Raw genomic sequence first — 16,144 nt, 5'->3', positions numbered from 1 at the left:
GCAAACGCGCGTAGAGAAACGCGTGGAGGGAAGTTAATAACGGCCAGTCGTCTTGTCCTCTGCGTTCCTTCCAAATTACGAAAAGCAACGTCTTTTCTAGGACTCGCCTCTCCGACTCAGTTTCAGCTCCCGACTCGAATCCCTCGAACTTGGAATCTCAAGCCCAGCGACTCTCTGAGCCTCAAAACGAAGCGTTTTGGTTTCCGTCTCAAATGGACGAGTCCTACGCTGGCCTCCCCACCAGCCACTTGCTCGGCTCCGTCCCTGTAAGTTCTCCGATCGATTTTACTTTTGATTTTTGTGTAATTTTTTCCCCAATTCGCGAATCATCGAATCGGACTTGTAGGGTTGTACATGGCTGATTGGGTGTATCTAGATTCGCTTTGCATGAGTGTAATTTGTAAGCCAAGTGATCTTGGAGTCTGTTTGTTTCCCTAGAAAATTAGAAGTGAAGGAAAAGAAAATTTGGGAGGTCCGGATAATCAGTGGTTTCGACATTTTTTGATTAAATTTTTGCCCCTTTTCTGAGCTGCCAATATGTAGCTTAGAATTTGAGGAATTTCTTACAATTAGTTATAATTTCTTGATGCATTTCCATTTTTAAATATAACTAATTTCCAATTTAAGCAACCATTCTCTAACTAGTAGTTGCGATTTTTAATTATAATTATCATGAATTATTTTAGGAAATTAGGATATGATCCCATAAAGCTAGTTTCTTACAATTGTGAAAGAAGCTGAATTGTTTGGTAAGCTTTTATCTGTGGAACTATTTCTGTGCGGAATCCCTCGAAGCGTTTCGGGATTGTGTCCTTTTGAACTAGATTATTTAACTATCCACATTCTACAAACTTGCTAGATATGTGCTTACACTAAGTTTCTCTAAGTAGTAGTTGTTTTCCCTCAAAATGTTGAATAAATCACATATCTTTGCATTACCTTCTCTCTTTTTTTGGCCTTTTGGGTTTGATAGGCTGTTACTGAAGATAAAGAAAAGGGTACCACAAGTTATGAAGGTATTATACTTGCTCGCCGTGTTTTAAATTGTTTTCTATTTTCTTCTTCAAAGTAAAGGTTCACCAGAATCATTATTTACTTCCTGCTTTAAAGAATTTTCTCTAAACTCGTGCAGCACCTGAAGCGAACTTGCAAATCTTCCCCCCAAATAATAATCGAGGAGAGAAAGGGGGCGGTTATCAAACTGTTGGAAGTACAAGTGGTATAGCATTCAAATGGCAATTTACATTCAAGTGCATTATATGGAGATTTAGTTTTTAAGAAAACAGCAAAACTTAGTCAACCAATCATCCTCATTTATTTTCTGGTGAATTTTGTATTTTGGTTGATTTTTAGGGACGCTAGAACAAATGTGTAACATACTAGAATAGACTGGAGTGTCAATTTGAGTGCTATAAAAGCATGAAACCTAATTAATTTTCAGCGGAACAAAATCTGGAGTTATTTTCTATATCCTAAACTGCACCCCGTTTGTGGGGAGTGCAGGACGATTTGAACCTCCTTCCACCCCTAGTTGAGTTTTTCATTGCAGATTGATGTTAATGTTTGTGTCTTTGTGACACTGCACATGATTTTTTATGTACATGATCAAAGTTATTATGCTTTCTTATGACTGATTGAAACAGTTCTGGCATGTTATCTTCCCCAAGATATTTTCTTCTCTTTCTATGTTTATTTAATCTGCCTTTTTTGTTTCTCTTAACTCTGTAAATTCTCTTTATAGATTTCATTTGCAAATTGCAATGCTGGCTACTTTATTTACTTTGTATCTAATTATCTCTTCTTCTGTCTATCCACGCAGAAACATTTGAGCAACAACCAGCCAACAACTGGAGGGGAGTATTTAATATCGCATCATACACACAATATTTCAATGTGGATACAGACGTCGTCTTAAACAGAATGCTTAGTTCTCTATATCCCCATAATGGAGATTTTTTCAGCAAAATTGATGCCAACCCTGATCTGTGAGTTTCTGGTCTTTACTTCCAATATTTCTTTATCTTTTGTTTCTTGTACAGGTTTTTTCACTTCTATATTAAAAAAGAAAGAACCATGAGCCTCAGTTTCTTTGAAGAGTTTGATATTCTCATGTAGGCTTTTGAATGGAGTTTGCTGTCACTCTTATGCTTTATTCAGTTTTAAAATCTGGTAACATTATGTCAGACTGTGTCTTGTATAAATTGAGAAATACATACACAACGTCCTCTTCTGTAACATCGCAAGCTTGGATTTTGAGTTTTAAGTTTGCATTGTCTCATCAGAAAAAGTTATGTAATCACATGAAGGAAATTGTGCAAAGGCTAATCTCAAGGCAATATGTTTTTGTATTGGCAAAGAAATGAGTGAACGTGAACATCTAACATTTCGCTTTCTTCGTGTGAGTTTCTGTAATGTGTAGATATGGGCTAGTCTGGATTTCCACTACGTTAGTGTTTGTGCTTGCTGCACTTGGAAACTGTGCCACCTACCTCATGGACAAGCGCACTGATAGCAGTACTGCTTGGGATTTTAATGTCAGTTATATGAATATGGCAGCCTTTTCAGTCTACGGTTATGCAATTTTGGTGCCATTGGCATTCTATTTCTTGATACAGTATATGGGCACCTCAAATGCCAGCCTAGTTCGGTTTTGGTGTATGTGGGGATACTCTCTCTTCATTTTCATTGCAGCCTCTGTAAGTACCTGCCTCCCCTGCCTTTTGTTAGTTTTTGTGTATTGCTTTTTCCCCTCCTTTTTTGACTCTCCGTTGGAATATTGATAATCATTGAAAGGCCAAAAGCAGAAATAAGTAATCTTCCTTGGGATGAGTTGCAAATGCTCTCTCGATAATATTCAAATATTTGTGCTGAACTGGACTAGTCCAAATTTCTTTTAAGCTCAAATTGATCTGTTTAGGCTAAAACGTTTCAACTTCCTGGTTCTTGGGGATATTGAGCGCTGATTAATTGACATTTTGGGAAATGATGTTCGGCAGGGGAATTTCTTCCTGCCAGGCACGTGTATTCATTTTCAAGCAGAACACTGTGTTTTAGCTGGAACGTTATTAGCTAATATCTTACAATTTATTATTCTGTCATCTGATACTAATTAATATCATACAATCTATTATTCTGTCATCTGATACTATTTCACTGGAACATTTTCAGTTTCTGTTGCTTATCCCAGTTGAGGCTCTTCGGTGGATCATTATTCTTCTTGTTGGTGGGTACTCTGCTTGCTTTGTTGCCTTTAATCTCAGGTCCAATATGGAGGGGAATGAACTTTCAGTTGTATTGATCGCTGCATTTCTCTTGCAACTGGCTCTGGCAATCTTCTTTAAGGTCTACTTCTTTCCATAAGCGTTACTAAGTGCGGTCAGTCTCCGAATTATGAACCTCAACCAACTGTGTTTACTTGATTTGGGGTATTTATTTTTGACGTTGGCCGGAGTAGTACTTCTCTAGGGTTGGGATTTTCCTGTGTGTTCATATCCGCTAATTACTCACTTGGTTGTATTGGAGTTGAATGAAGAGCGAGTGCCGCTGCGCGGATTAAATTCTTTGGAAGAGAGAAACTTTGGCCCTGATGAGTAGGACTAACCTTGTATTATCTGCTTTTGTATTGGCTTAAGTAAGATCATAAATCGGTGTTTGTGTTTCACGTTTTCCCCTTGATCTTATAATTTTCCCCTTCAAACCTGAGTTTGTAAATAAATGTCTTCGGAGGGGTTATTATGGTATTTACACTTTAACTTGATTTCTTATCCGTTCTTCAGAAAATGACCCTGATTTATTATTGGGAAATTGGTTGAAATGATTAATTTACAAATCTTAATTACTGAAATGACGACATATTGATTAAATATAGACGAGATATTGAATTACTTATCATGATATATCGATTGAAAAGTAATCATTTCAGCAATAAGATTTGTAACTTTATCATTTCAGCCAATTTTTCTTTGTATTTATTTGGCTCCTCACAAAGTAAGCCCCGCCATTCTCCAAATTTTTGGACGTATCGAATGAATTGAAGAATATCAATAATAAAAAAAAAATAACAAGAATGCGTGGAAGGTAAAAATCGGTCTATGAATAGTACTATCATACTAAGTAACACTGTAAAATGATTTACACACTTGTTTTTCTCCTTTAACCCTTCCCTTTTGTTTACATCTATTGATTCTCTTTTGATTTATTAAATTCAATGATGATAGAAAAAGAACGGAGTGCATTTGAAAGAAATGAAATACGGAAATCACTTCCCTCAAGGACTTATCTTTCTTTTGAGAAAACCGGACGAATATACGTCACACATACACAAACACATCCACATCCACATTGCCACTCCGCCAGACGATCATGAACCCACAATACAGTTCGTTAAATGGTTGGTAAACTTTGCTGTCCTTGAATCTTTGAGACGTGCCACCATCTAACGCATGACCTTTACGGCTAATTACATGACACATAAACAAAAGTCATGAGGACTGAGCAACCTTTGGTGAATCGAAGCAGACAGGTTCGCAACAGATGCAGCTCCAACTGCTGTTTGCCTTTCCCTGTCGTCTCTGCACTGCAAAGATATTAAACCCCTTTTAAAACTGTTACATGTTTGTTTGGATTTGAGAGAGGATACTTTTTGTGAGGATCTCGGGAATCCTTCAATCACATCCGTTTATCGTGTCTCATGCGGTTAATTTTCGTCAAATATTGTTTATATTTAATTTTAAATAAAAAAATTACAATAATTTATAACCGCACAATATACGATGAACGGATGTAATTTAAAGATATTGGTTTGATTGGTACACAGTTACTTACACATGGTTGGTGTCAGTTTCGTTGAGATCACGAACTCGGTACTCGTTTTGGTGGAGACAACTTTTCTCTAGTGTCAATGAGAGAACCCACTTTTCATGACTTTGTTTTAATGAGTAAAACGAGGGAAGTGTTTTGTGGGTGATAGATGTTTTAGATGTGAATTAGGGAGTGTTTTTTTTAGAACGGTTGGTATTTATTTCATTCTGTATCTGCCAGAAGAGAAACTGTTAATTGTTCGGGATAAGGAGAGAAATTTTAGTAGGATAATCTGACCAGCCACATGATCAAGTCAATCTTAATCATTTTGATATTTTTCATCGTTAGAGGGTTAAATAGTTAATTGTTAGAGAAAAGAAGCATCGGTGGGGATCAAACGACGTTAAAATGCATAAACATGATTGCTTTTCGCTACTGCAATAAAGCGTCATCTACGTAGTGTTTGATTTAAAAGAAATGAAACTTTATGAATGTGCGCTTCTATGCAATTAAGTAATAACGACCTATTTAGTGTGTTGAAGCAAAAGAGTCTAGTTTTTATAATTTTTGCAAGGTTCTTGAAATCTTAGAGACAATTTTACTCCACGTGGCAATTATTGAAATCAAACAGTACATAACAGTAAACTCATTCCATATAAATTAATACTGGACATACCAAACTTGATAGTTTTTACAAATAAAGAGAAATATTATTACATTAGAATATTAACTGGAATGCTTTGAAATAGGAATGAGGATGTTGGGGATCCTTAAATCGTATCAATTCATCATATATCATACATCTAGAAATCATTTTAAATATTTTTATTTAAAATTAAATATGAACAGTACTTGACAAAAACTGATTACACGATATATGATATACGAACCCAATTTAAGAACCTATAAAATTCTCACAAAAAGAATTCAAACAGCATCGTCATTCTGGAAATAGAACAATATTAATCACCTTTAGTAATACACTTTTGCCTGCAACACCGAGAACCGCACGAAATGTGGATCTAATCACAGTGCCATCTTTGGCGTACTCGTCATTTTTTGTCGTCTTGTCCATGCCTCCTGCCGTACTCGTCATCTTTTGTCGTCTTGTCCACGCCTCCTGCCCGCCTCCCCATGCGGCCATACGCCGCTTAATTTTTTACGCTCACAAACCCTAGACCCTGCACCTCACCACTCAGAAACCGACACATCTCTCTGTTCTAGTCGAACTTCCCATACCACCCCTCATCCACCATCCCACGACGTCGTCTCTTTGGCGGCAGCGAAAGCTGTTAGGGGCTGAGGGTTGACTATTTGACTTCCTCCCCAACTCTACCTGCTCACTGTAGAAGGAATTTTAACCAAAAAAAAACTTACAGTAGTGTTTATTTTAACAAAAAAAATATTATAGTTTTATCACTGTTCCCCCACCTAGCACCGTTTAGGCGCTAGGTGGTTGATTATCGTCCCGATTAATACCTAAACATTTGAAAATTAAGAGAGGGGCCTAGACCTACTGAGTCACCAGCCTAGCCCACCAAGACCCGTCTAGATTGTAATTCGCTTAAACAGAAAATAAACAACTTTCATTTTGCATTTTATTTTTTTAAATAAATTGTAAGAGACTTGTAAAATACTTAAATGAACACACATTATACGCTTGTTTTTTATGTTTTCATTATATTCTAATAGCTCATAATATATATGTCATTATATTTTGTAGTTTATAATAAAATTATATATATTTTAAGTATAAATAAACACTTATTTATACGAAATATAATAGACCATGCCTAGCCGCCTAGGTTTTAGGCCCCAACCCCCTGCTTAACTAGCGCCTAACGTCTCTTAGAACTTTGATGTTTAGACTAAAAAATTAATCCAGTACTATTCACTTTATCTTTATTTTAACTTTATCGTTAAACCTTAAAATTTCCAAAATCATTTTGATTAGTTTCCTTCCTATATAAATATCCTCCCGGCAACGTCTGCATCCCAAAATAACTCTTTCAGATAGCCGAAAAAAAGGGGGAACCGCGCGCTTCCGAGCCGCCTCGTTCTCAGGACTGAGTTTTGACTCGCCGCCGCCGACCTTCACGAGTCAGAAATGGAGGAAGTGGATAGCTCTCGAGGTTTCCTCAAAGACGTTAAGCGCCTCGTTCTCAAGGTACATATTTTCCCGCATTAATCTCTCTCTCTCTCTCTCTCTCTCTAAGCTCCTCCATTTCTGAATTAATTTTTTTTGTCTTTTTCGAAAAATTGGTAATTTTATTTCCATTTCAACTAAAATGGAGCTTCAAATGAGCTTGTTTTTGGCAAATTTGAAGTCTTTTTGGTAGATATTTATTGAAATTTTAGTTCCCCCAAACATTTGGAGCAGAAAATTTGATATCTTCAGAGTTTTGGTAATGTGATTAGTAATGTGATAAATGTTTCTTGATGTTTTGGTTGGATTAATGAAGGTTGGGACTGCTGTTGTGACTCGAAACGACGGAAGAATAGCTCTTGGAAGATTAGGCGCGCTCTGTGAGCAGGTATGATAATCGAGCAGCAGTGCACTTTGATTTACCTTTTTATTATTTTGTTTACCATTTATTGATTGCTTATGCGATTGGGCGTTTTGCGGGTTGGAATTTGTTAAATTGATACGAAATGCAGCTTAAGGAGTTGAACTCTCAAGGATATGAGATTATACTGGTGTCATCTGGTGCTGTGGGCCTCGGCCGTCAGCGGCTCAGATACCGGAAATTAGTTAACAGCAGGTTCCTATCGTGTCCTTAGCTACTGACATTGCTGCCATTTGTTTGGATAACTTTAAAGACATGTTCTTTAGAGGCTCTTATGTCCGAAAAAATTTCGATTCTAATTGATAGTTATTCAATTGCTGCAGCTTTGCTGATCTCCAGAAACCACAAGTTGAACTTGACGGGAAGGCGTGTGCAGCTGTTGGACAGAACTGTCTGATGGCTCTCTACGATACGTTGTTTAGTCAGGTGAATGCTAAGATCCTTTCTTAAATCTGTTCTCAAGCTTTATCGAACCCTTGATTTGAACTTGACGTTTGGTTATTTAAGTTCTTACAAGCAATGCTGGATCTTAAGATATATGAGTTTTCTAATTAATTCCCCATTCAATTCAGTTTTTCTTTTGCATTTTCCTAACCCTCATTTGTTCTCCCTTGCAGTTGGACGTGTCGTCAGCTCAGCTTCTTGTAACAGATAACGATTTTAGGGATAGAGATTTTAGAAAGCAACTAGGTGAAACTATGAAATCGTTGTTATCTCTGAAGGTTGTTCCTATATTTAATGAAAACGACGCAGTCAGTACGAGGAAAGCTCCATATGAGGTATAATACTCTTCTATGATTGGTGTGCGATATCACTTGGTTGTGGTAATGGTATTCTATGGGCAGGACTGTCACAATCTTGGCCTTGCCACTACGGATTACGAAGAAAGAAAAGAAATATTGGGACTACTTGAACACAATATGTTACATACACTATCTCATACTTATTTTCCTTTTCAAAACACCAAGGAACTCAAATGTTTTTGCACGGTATGTGTTCCACTCATTGCAGGATTCTTCTGGTATATTTTGGGATAATGACAGTTTGGCAGCTCTGCTGGCTTTGGAGCTAAAGGCTGATCTTCTTATTCTTTTGAGTGACGTTGATGGTCTATACAGTGGGCCTCCAAGTGACCCCCGTTCAAAGCTTATCCATACATATGTAAAGGAGAAGCATCAGACTGAAATTACTTTCGGAGACAAATCTAGAGTGGGAAGAGGGGGTATGACTGCTAAAGTAAAAGCTGCTGTTAATGCAGCTTATGCTGGCATCCCTGTTGTTATCACAAGGTGTGTTTTAATACGTGGTTGTGTCAGGAGTGCTAAACTATGTTATTCTGTTGTGTCAGTTTAACTATATAATTTTATGTTATATTTTTAAGATTCCGTTAGTTTAGAAGAAAAATCATTATTTTAACTTTATGATAATGAGATTAGAGAGGGTTGTTGAAACCACATCTTTCTTAGAAGTTAGAGTCCCACATACTCCAAGTTTCAAATTAAATCAAATTGGACTTGTAGTTTTTATTTATGTTTTTAATGGTCGTTGCAATCTGAATCCAATATGTTGCCGCTGACCGTGTACTAATCTCTTCATCTGTTAAGTGGGTTTGCTGCTGGAAACATCTCTAAAGTCCTTCAAGGGCAACGTATTGGTACCCTCTTTCACCAAGATGCTCATTTATGGGCACCAGTTAAAGAAATTGATGCAAGAGGGATGGCAGTTGCAGCCAGGGAGAGTTCCAGAAGGCTTCAGGTAGTTTTGTTTGCTTCCGTTACAAAGTTTAAATATGTTTACTGCTGCTTATAAATACTGTTCCAGTTGTTGGCCCTCTTTATTCACATAATTTTTTAGCAATGGATATTCTCTAAGTTCAGCAGAACAAGTAACTTGGTGACGCTTTCTCTACAGGCCATGACTTCAGAAGACAGGAAAAAAATTCTTCTGGATGTAGCTGATGCCCTTGAAGCAAATGTACAATTGATCAACATTGAAAATGAAGCTGATGTTTCTGAGGCACAACAAGCAGGATATGAAAAATCATTGATATCTCGGCTGGCTCTGAAGCCTGGGAAGGCAAGAGAGCCGAGTTCTTTTGCTATTTTAGATAAATGTTTAGTTACATTCGTTTTTTTATTATTGTCGCTGGTCACTACCTTTCTGTACAATGTGCTCACTAGACTTTTTGTATTTATTTCTCAAAACTGGCGTTCCCTTCAACTTTTTTTCTGTCATGTGCTCATACTGTAGATTACAAGCCTTGCAAAGTCTATTCGTGTGCTTGCAAACATGGAAGATCCAATTGGTCGTGTTTTGAAAAAAACTGAGGTAAGGGAATGCGGTATAAGGATCATTATGTCTAGCTTATGATATTCTTACACAACATTGCTCAGGGCTCAAGAGTGTGGACAACGATCTAAAACAAACAAATAAAACAATAGAGAGACAGAGAATAAATTCAAAGTATTAACTCCACATTCAATTTCTAACTTAAGAGATATTTGTGGTCATTGACATATCTGTAATACATAGTCTAGAATCTGCAACCGAAATCATTTATCTTTTGTCAAATGGAGCACCGTAATCTGCTGTTGTTGTGCTGACGAGTAAGTGATGTTTCTGTTGGTTACACTTTCCTTCCAGCTTGCAGATGGTCTTGTCTTGGAGAAAACATCAAGCCCACTGGGTGTTCTCCTGATTGTATTTGAGTCTCGTCCTGAAGCGCTAGTACAGGTAAACAGTGAAACTTTGGAATATCAAACTGTATGTTATCTTATGTCATATGAATTTTGTTTGTCTTGTGTGGAAAGTGTAAAATAAATGTGGACGACTGAGATGCATCGCAGGAGAGATGCAGCTCAATACCATCTGTAATCTAACAGCTTGGAAATCAGATCTCATCTAAGAACCTTATACGAGAACCTTGAGAAAGAATTTATTGGTTCTTTATATTAAATATTTCACGAAGTTCATATTGAGTCTCTGTCATTACTTTTATGTTCTGGGGAAGACTTGCATTTCTTCCTCATCATACACCTAAGGGTTTTTGTATTTTTTTTTTTTTATGATTTGAATAGATAGCTTCGTTAGCAATCCGAAGTGGGAATGGGCTTCTCTTGAAGGGGGGAAAGGAGGCTAAGAGATCAAATGCAATTTTGCACAAGGTCTGTTTTCTTTCACTTTAATGATTTGTACAAAATATATAGACAAATAATGTTTGCATTCCCTTTTTCATTGTCAGTGAAAGAATCAATATACTAAAAGTATTTTTTCATAAAAAAAAATATGTAGATTATCACCGAAGCCATCCCAGAGAGTGTTGGTGGAAAACTAATTGGACTTGTGACTTCAAGAGAAGAGATTCCGGACTTGCTTAAGGTGAGTAAAGCATAGACTGATAACCAATTCCTCGGTCAATTTCAGATGATAACTAGGACTAACTAAAAAGTAATTTCCAGCATGATGACGTGATTGATCTTGTGATCCCAAGAGGCAGCAATAAACTGGTTTCTCAAGTCAAGAATTCGACCAAGATTCCAGTTCTCGGTCATGCTGGTCAGATATACTTATTTTATTCTTCATTTATATATAATCTGATTTTTCCTGTATTCTTGTTTTGTGAGAAAACTTGTGATGGAATATGCCATGTGTATGGACAACTGCATGTTTTCTATGCAGATGGAATATGCCATGTGTATATTGATAAGTCTGCTAATATGGATATGGCAAAGAGAATTGTTTTGGATGCAAAAATAGATTATCCGGCAGCGTGTAATGCAATGGTAATTTATCTGTAATTTATAATTTCTGGATGATATCTTTTTATGGCATCTTAGAATCTTTCTACTGCAGTTATGCACTTACATTTGTAGTTGCACGTTTATCATTTGTAACAGTTTGTTGTTGTGTTTGTTATTCTCAGGAAACACTTCTGGTCCATAATGATTTGAAAAGTACAGCCGCATTTAATGATCTTGTTGTTGAGCTTCGCACTGCAGGTACAATTTTCATGAAGAAAAACTTATTTTCTTTTAAACATGGGCATTGAGGTGGATGAGAGTAACTAAATTTTTCAATCAGAGTTCCTGGTGATACTTGATACTGTTCATATTGCCTTTTGCCGGTTGAGAACTAGAATAACTGAAATTTCCAGTCACGGGCATGCAACAGAACAATACTCTGTTACACCCCACCCAAGCTTGGCAAGCAGTTTTAAAGAGACGCCAAGAAAAATTGTTTTAGTGAAACATGCTATCAGAAGGATTAAAGACATTAAACTCGGGTATCATTTGCAGGTGTTACTTTATATGGTGGACCAAGGGCAAGCGTCTTGCTCAGGATTCCTGAGGCACATTCGTTCCACCATGAGTACAGTTCAATGGCTTGCACTGTTGAGTTTGTTGACGATGTGCATGCAGCAATTGATCATATACATGAACATGGAAGGCACGTTAAAATTTCCTTTTTTAGATGGATTACATGTCAATCACTTGTATGAAGCTGTCATTTATCTTTTCTTTCCTCGTTTTGCAGTGCACACACTGATTGCGTCATTGCAGAAGACCAAGAAGTTGTGGATGCGTTTTTGGGCAAAGTTGACAGGTATGAATGATTCCCGTCATTTCACCGGAGGCTCCATGCTTTCCATGTCAATCAGAATATTCTGTAATCAAAGGAAATTAGAGAGACTTAGGCCAACTAAAACGGTTGAACAGAAAAATGGTCCTAATTGTTCATTCTTTAACGTTGGCAAGTGACGTTGCTTGTTATATTTGTTGGCAGTGCTGCTGTTTTCCACAATGCAAGCCCAAGATTCTGTGATGGGGCTCGATTTGGACTTGGTGCAGAGGTAAAACATGATCTTGCAGCGACTGTGAAAGACGGCTATATGTCGAGGCTTTGAGTCTTGTACTTAATTCCCTTCCCTTGCTCTACAGGTCGGGATAAGCACAAGTCGAATTCATGCTCGGGGTCCGGTAGGAGTTGAAGGACTGTTAACAACTCGATGGTAAGAAACCTCGGTTTATGTCACTACATTTTCACTTGGAAGTACCAAAGCACATTGAAGAAGGAACTCTTTGCCTAAAACAAAAATATTGATGTTGGTGTTTTATTGGACGTGCAGGATTCTGAGAGGAAATGGACAAATTGTGGACGGTGATAAGGGGGTTACTTATACCCACAAGGACCTCCCAATTGAGCCCTAAATTTGCCATCAATCGCAACCGTCCGTCTCGCATCTCCTACTTTTGAGAGACAGAAGGGGGGGAGAGAATAAATTACCATGTATTAGGTATAATGTGTATTTTATCCCCACTCACATCAGCGCAAATTCATAAAATCTCTCTTTTTTTTTCTTCTAGAAAAATAATAAAATAATTTCTTTGCTTGCTCCTTCATCTCGTCTTGAATACATCTAATGCTATTTTCCAAGGTTTTGGCGATCCATCCGGATTACTAAAATTGTTATCGGCACTTCAAAGAAGTAATTTTCAACGATATATTTCTCTAGTTATCGCGCAGCTTGAAAAATGTTAATTTGAAAGCAGTCTTTTTGTCCATCAAGTCACAAATATTTTTAATCCAAATGTCGAGCATGAAATTTTCATATGAAAAGCAATTAGTGTTGCACAAAAGCCTCCCAACAAAAGACCACATCCTCAAAGTTTCAATGAACTACGTAATAACCGTCTTACAACTACTGATATGATCTGTTAACTTAAAAACAATTGGAGTATCAAGAGGGCAGGCTAAACCGTGCTCCCGATCTCTTCTACCAGATAATGTCTTTGGGTAAAAGTTTTACACTTCGACGAAGCTCTTAAGTTGCTGCAACCAATTTGCATATTCTTTGCTGTCCTTGTTGAGCATGTACTCATGCAAGAAATTGGTTGTGCTGGGCTTGATCCCTCTCACCTCCAAGTACTTGTGGAATGCCTTCTGAAGGTTCTCATCCAAATCGCTGCAATACAACAGACGTTTGCGTGAATTACAGAAGATTACGGAACAATAATCTTTGATTAATGCTACAAAAGTATTAGTAATTGATGGATGTTTACTGGAAGTCAGGCCCCTCGTAGGCGATTTGATCCTCAGAATCCCCTGGATTTTTCACAGCCAAGCCGTCAATTTGAAACTCATCAGGGTAAGCAGTGACGCTAAACTCGAGAACTGGTCCATTAGTCTTGGAGACAGTTACGACCAAGGGGATGCTGGATTTGTTGGCGTGTTCATCGTTGTCATCATCCTGCTTATCATCGTCGTCATCCTCACCAGTAACTAGATCAGGCATGTGAACTTCAACCTGTATTTCTTCACCTTGATATGTTCTTTTCAGTGTCACTGTTTGGATTCCAGGAGTATCTTCAATTTTAAAAGGGAAGGCTGATGGAATCTCCTCAACCTACAAAACCAGCATTTGAGTAGCGGTAATCATGGTGATACCTTATCATTAAGGAACCACATAGATCAAGTACAAGTAATAAATTACTTCCCGACTGCTCGAAAAGAGAAACAGAACAAAAAAACATTCAAAACTACACATTTGCACACAAACATCTATCGGGAATCGAATCACAAGTGAAAAACAGTCACATAATCCATTGTTCATATTCTTTTTTAAAATTCCAACATCATACACTCAAACATCCATTACTAGCATTTGATGATAATGTAGTTCTTTAACAAGAAACAATTTTTTCGAAAAATATACAGCTCAACAGGCAAATCAAAACCAAGTAAAATAACATAGAGCCACAGATGACAAAATTATGATCAATCATACCATCATTAGTCTGAGATTTATTGGAAAATTAATTTAAAAGTTGAACTCAATCAGGAAAATCTGAATAATAAGTTTTTAACTCAAGAAATCCTTCAATTTCTGCAATTCACTTCAAATTAGCAGTTCCCAAACACAATTATTCAATTTAATTGAGATGGGTTTTGCATAATCCACGAAACTAAACACAACAGAGCCACCATAACCTCATTTTCTTGCCCATTTCCCAAAATTTCTCAGTCTACAAAGCAAGAGAAAATTAACTAAAAAACCCTCACCTTATCGAGATCATCGGTCTCTTCAGCGCACTTGATCTCCGACTCGATGACCCTGATCAGAGACTGGTCCGAACTGTGGCTCGAGTAGTATCGAGGGGTGGGAACGAAAGGGGTCGGTTGAGTAGGCTTGCGGGAGAAACTGAAGTGGTTCGCGGCGATGGCAACAGCGCCGTGGTAAGATCGTTGGCCGCGAGCGAGGCGGCTGGCGAGTGGGGCCAGGGAGGAGGCCGAACGGCGGAGAATTGAAGTGAAAGCCATTTGGTTTGGAGGAGAAGAGAGGTGAGGGTTTAGCTAGGGTTTTAGGAACAGGGCTTTCTCTCTCTAGGGGGGTTGAAGTCTGCAGGTTTTATACTGAGGTGGGTGATGGTTCTCTGGGGTGTCATCTATTGTATGGACTTTTGCGACCAATGTTTTGTGGACATGTCAGCATTTGAGCAGGGTTTTTATTTCAATAATTACCTTTTTTAAAGAAAAATACTTGGCATGCAAGGTGTTTCTATTAGCCGATAAATTGCGGGGTATTTGAATTTTTTTTCATCAAACGATAGATTTTATTAAATTAGATATTAGATTAGTTAATGATAGAGTTTGAACTCACGCCGTCATGCACTGACTCAACATCTTTTCATCACCATAATAAAGGGTCACTTGCTTTTTTTTATATGATTAAATTAATTACTTTTGTATATATGTCAGATTGTGATTAGGAGAAATAATTTCTTACATACCAAGAGTCGACTGTTTACTAATCGCCTTTAACCAAAAAAAAATATATATATATATATGGCCATTAAATATTTCATACTAAAACAAAATTATAGTATACCTATACGTTCTTTTCTCTAGCATAAGACAAATTTATGGCGAAAAGAACGGAAAAGGTAGGATAAGGAATGAGAGCTGGAACACAACAAAATGAAATGGTACGGAAAATACTTTGACGAAAGTTGAAAACTAAAAACAAAATAGTTGTCGGTCTATTTATAATATTATTTTAAATATATTTATTTAGGGCTTTTTAGTTATAATGATCTTTGAGATTGTCATAACTCTTCATTTTGATCTTGAGATTTTAAATCAATATAAGTGGTCTATGAGCTTGTCCACCATCATTTTGGTCATTCTGTGAAAAATCTTCATTAATTAAGGATAAAATGAAAAACATACTCTCATTTTTTTTTTGTCAAATCATTTTGGCTCATTGTTTGTTAAATTGTGAGTATTTTTGTCATTTTGGTCCAAAATGATTGATGACGAATAAATTCAGGGACCACTTCTATCGATTTCAAAATCTCATGAACTAAGTGAAGAGTTATATCAATCTCAGTTACCATTTTAGCTAAAATGTCTTTATTTAATCCAAGTGATATTTCAATCTAATCAACTACGAAAAGAGAAATAAAATTTCAAGATAAAAGAGAGGGTGCGTTACTGTGACAAACTTTAGATTCTACAAACTATAACCTACTAAATATTATATGTGAGTAAAATTAGCAACAACCTCTTCATTTCCAGCCAACAGAATTCCATCCACATGTAATCCTCCTAATCTTTGGGTTATATTAATTTATTATTTGGATTATGAAAAAAAAAAAAAAAGAATGTCCCAAATTTTATTCCTTCTTCTCCACCAAAGTAAAGGGACAAAAACATAAATTTTGTGTGGGCCCACACAAAATGCAAAATGCAATCTACCTAATGGGCTCCTCTGAAAATAC

General features: G+C 37.0%; 3 protein-coding genes across 3 annotated transcripts; 2 read left to right on the top strand and 1 right to left on the bottom strand.

Annotated features, from left to right (window-relative positions):
* Positions 1–107: 107 nt before the first annotated feature.
* Positions 108–3,757, top strand: LOC103935877 (protein YIPF1 homolog). Its single transcript, XM_009345696.3, has 6 exons — positions 108–266; positions 974–1,016; positions 1,133–1,219; positions 1,820–1,985; positions 2,420–2,696; positions 3,169–3,757. Exons 1-6 carry the CDS (start codon positions 213–215, stop codon positions 3,358–3,360), a joined length of 819 nt encoding a protein of 272 aa, XP_009343971.2. The 5' UTR covers positions 108–212; the 3' UTR covers positions 3,361–3,757.
* Positions 3,758–6,799: 3,042 nt separating this feature from the next.
* On the top strand, positions 6,800–12,766 carry LOC103935868 (delta-1-pyrroline-5-carboxylate synthase). The gene is made up of 20 exons (XM_009345684.3): positions 6,800–6,967; positions 7,263–7,334; positions 7,459–7,562; positions 7,691–7,793; positions 7,985–8,146; positions 8,379–8,656; positions 8,972–9,122; positions 9,279–9,443; positions 9,618–9,695; positions 10,011–10,100; positions 10,445–10,531; positions 10,659–10,745; positions 10,826–10,922; positions 11,046–11,149; positions 11,290–11,365; positions 11,663–11,813; positions 11,901–11,969; positions 12,150–12,216; positions 12,305–12,375; positions 12,493–12,766. Exons 1-20 carry the CDS (start codon positions 6,908–6,910, stop codon positions 12,572–12,574), a joined length of 2,154 nt encoding a protein of 717 aa, XP_009343959.2. The 5' UTR covers positions 6,800–6,907; the 3' UTR covers positions 12,575–12,766.
* A 258-nt stretch (positions 12,767–13,024) lies between these two features.
* On the bottom strand, positions 13,025–14,699 carry LOC103935862 (uncharacterized protein At2g39795, mitochondrial). The gene is made up of 3 exons (XM_009345670.3): positions 14,427–14,699; positions 13,427–13,770; positions 13,025–13,329 (listed from the first exon to the last, which is right to left on the bottom strand). Exons 1-3 carry the CDS (start codon positions 14,682–14,684, stop codon positions 13,170–13,172), a joined length of 762 nt encoding a protein of 253 aa, XP_009343945.2. The 5' UTR covers positions 14,685–14,699; the 3' UTR covers positions 13,025–13,169.
* Positions 14,700–16,144: the final 1,445 nt, after the last annotated feature.

This window comes from the organism of the source record quoted next, unplaced genomic scaffold, assembly GCF_019419815.1.
Source record: "Pyrus x bretschneideri cultivar Hongxiangsu unplaced genomic scaffold, Pyrus_bretschneideri_v1 Contig32, whole genome shotgun sequence".
NCBI classification, from domain to species: domain Eukaryota; kingdom Viridiplantae; phylum Streptophyta; class Magnoliopsida; order Rosales; family Rosaceae; genus Pyrus; species Pyrus x bretschneideri.
This window is presented reverse-complemented; position numbering and strand designations above follow the sequence as displayed.

Bases quoted from the DNA above. Each gene is read 5' to 3' on its own strand.
- LOC103935877 (XM_009345696.3), top strand. From the start codon at position 213: ATGGACGAGTCCTACGCTGGCCTCCCCACCAGCCACTTGCTCGGCTCC. The intron at 1,017-1,132 runs GTATTATACTTG...AAACTCGTGCAG, and splicing joins GGGTACCACAAGTTATGAAG to CACCTGAAGCGAACTTGCAA. The intron at 2,697-3,168 runs GTAAGTACCTGC...GAACATTTTCAG, and splicing joins TCATTTTCATTGCAGCCTCT to TTTCTGTTGCTTATCCCAGT.
- LOC103935868 (XM_009345684.3), top strand. From the start codon at position 6,908: ATGGAGGAAGTGGATAGCTCTCGAGGTTTCCTCAAAGACGTTAAGCGC. The intron at 10,746-10,825 runs GTGAGTAAAGCA...AGTAATTTCCAG, and splicing joins AGATTCCGGACTTGCTTAAG to CATGATGACGTGATTGATCT. The intron at 11,814-11,900 runs GCACGTTAAAAT...CTCGTTTTGCAG, and splicing joins CATATACATGAACATGGAAG to TGCACACACTGATTGCGTCA.
- LOC103935862 (XM_009345670.3), bottom strand. From the start codon at position 14,684: ATGGCTTTCACTTCAATTCTCCGCCGTTCGGCCTCCTCCCTGGCCCCA. The intron at 13,771-14,426 runs GTGAGGGTTTTT...CTGGTTTTGTAG, and splicing joins AGACCGATGATCTCGATAAG to GTTGAGGAGATTCCATCAGC. The intron at 13,330-13,426 runs GTAAACATCCAT...GTTGTATTGCAG, and splicing joins TACGAGGGGCCTGACTTCCA to CGATTTGGATGAGAACCTTC.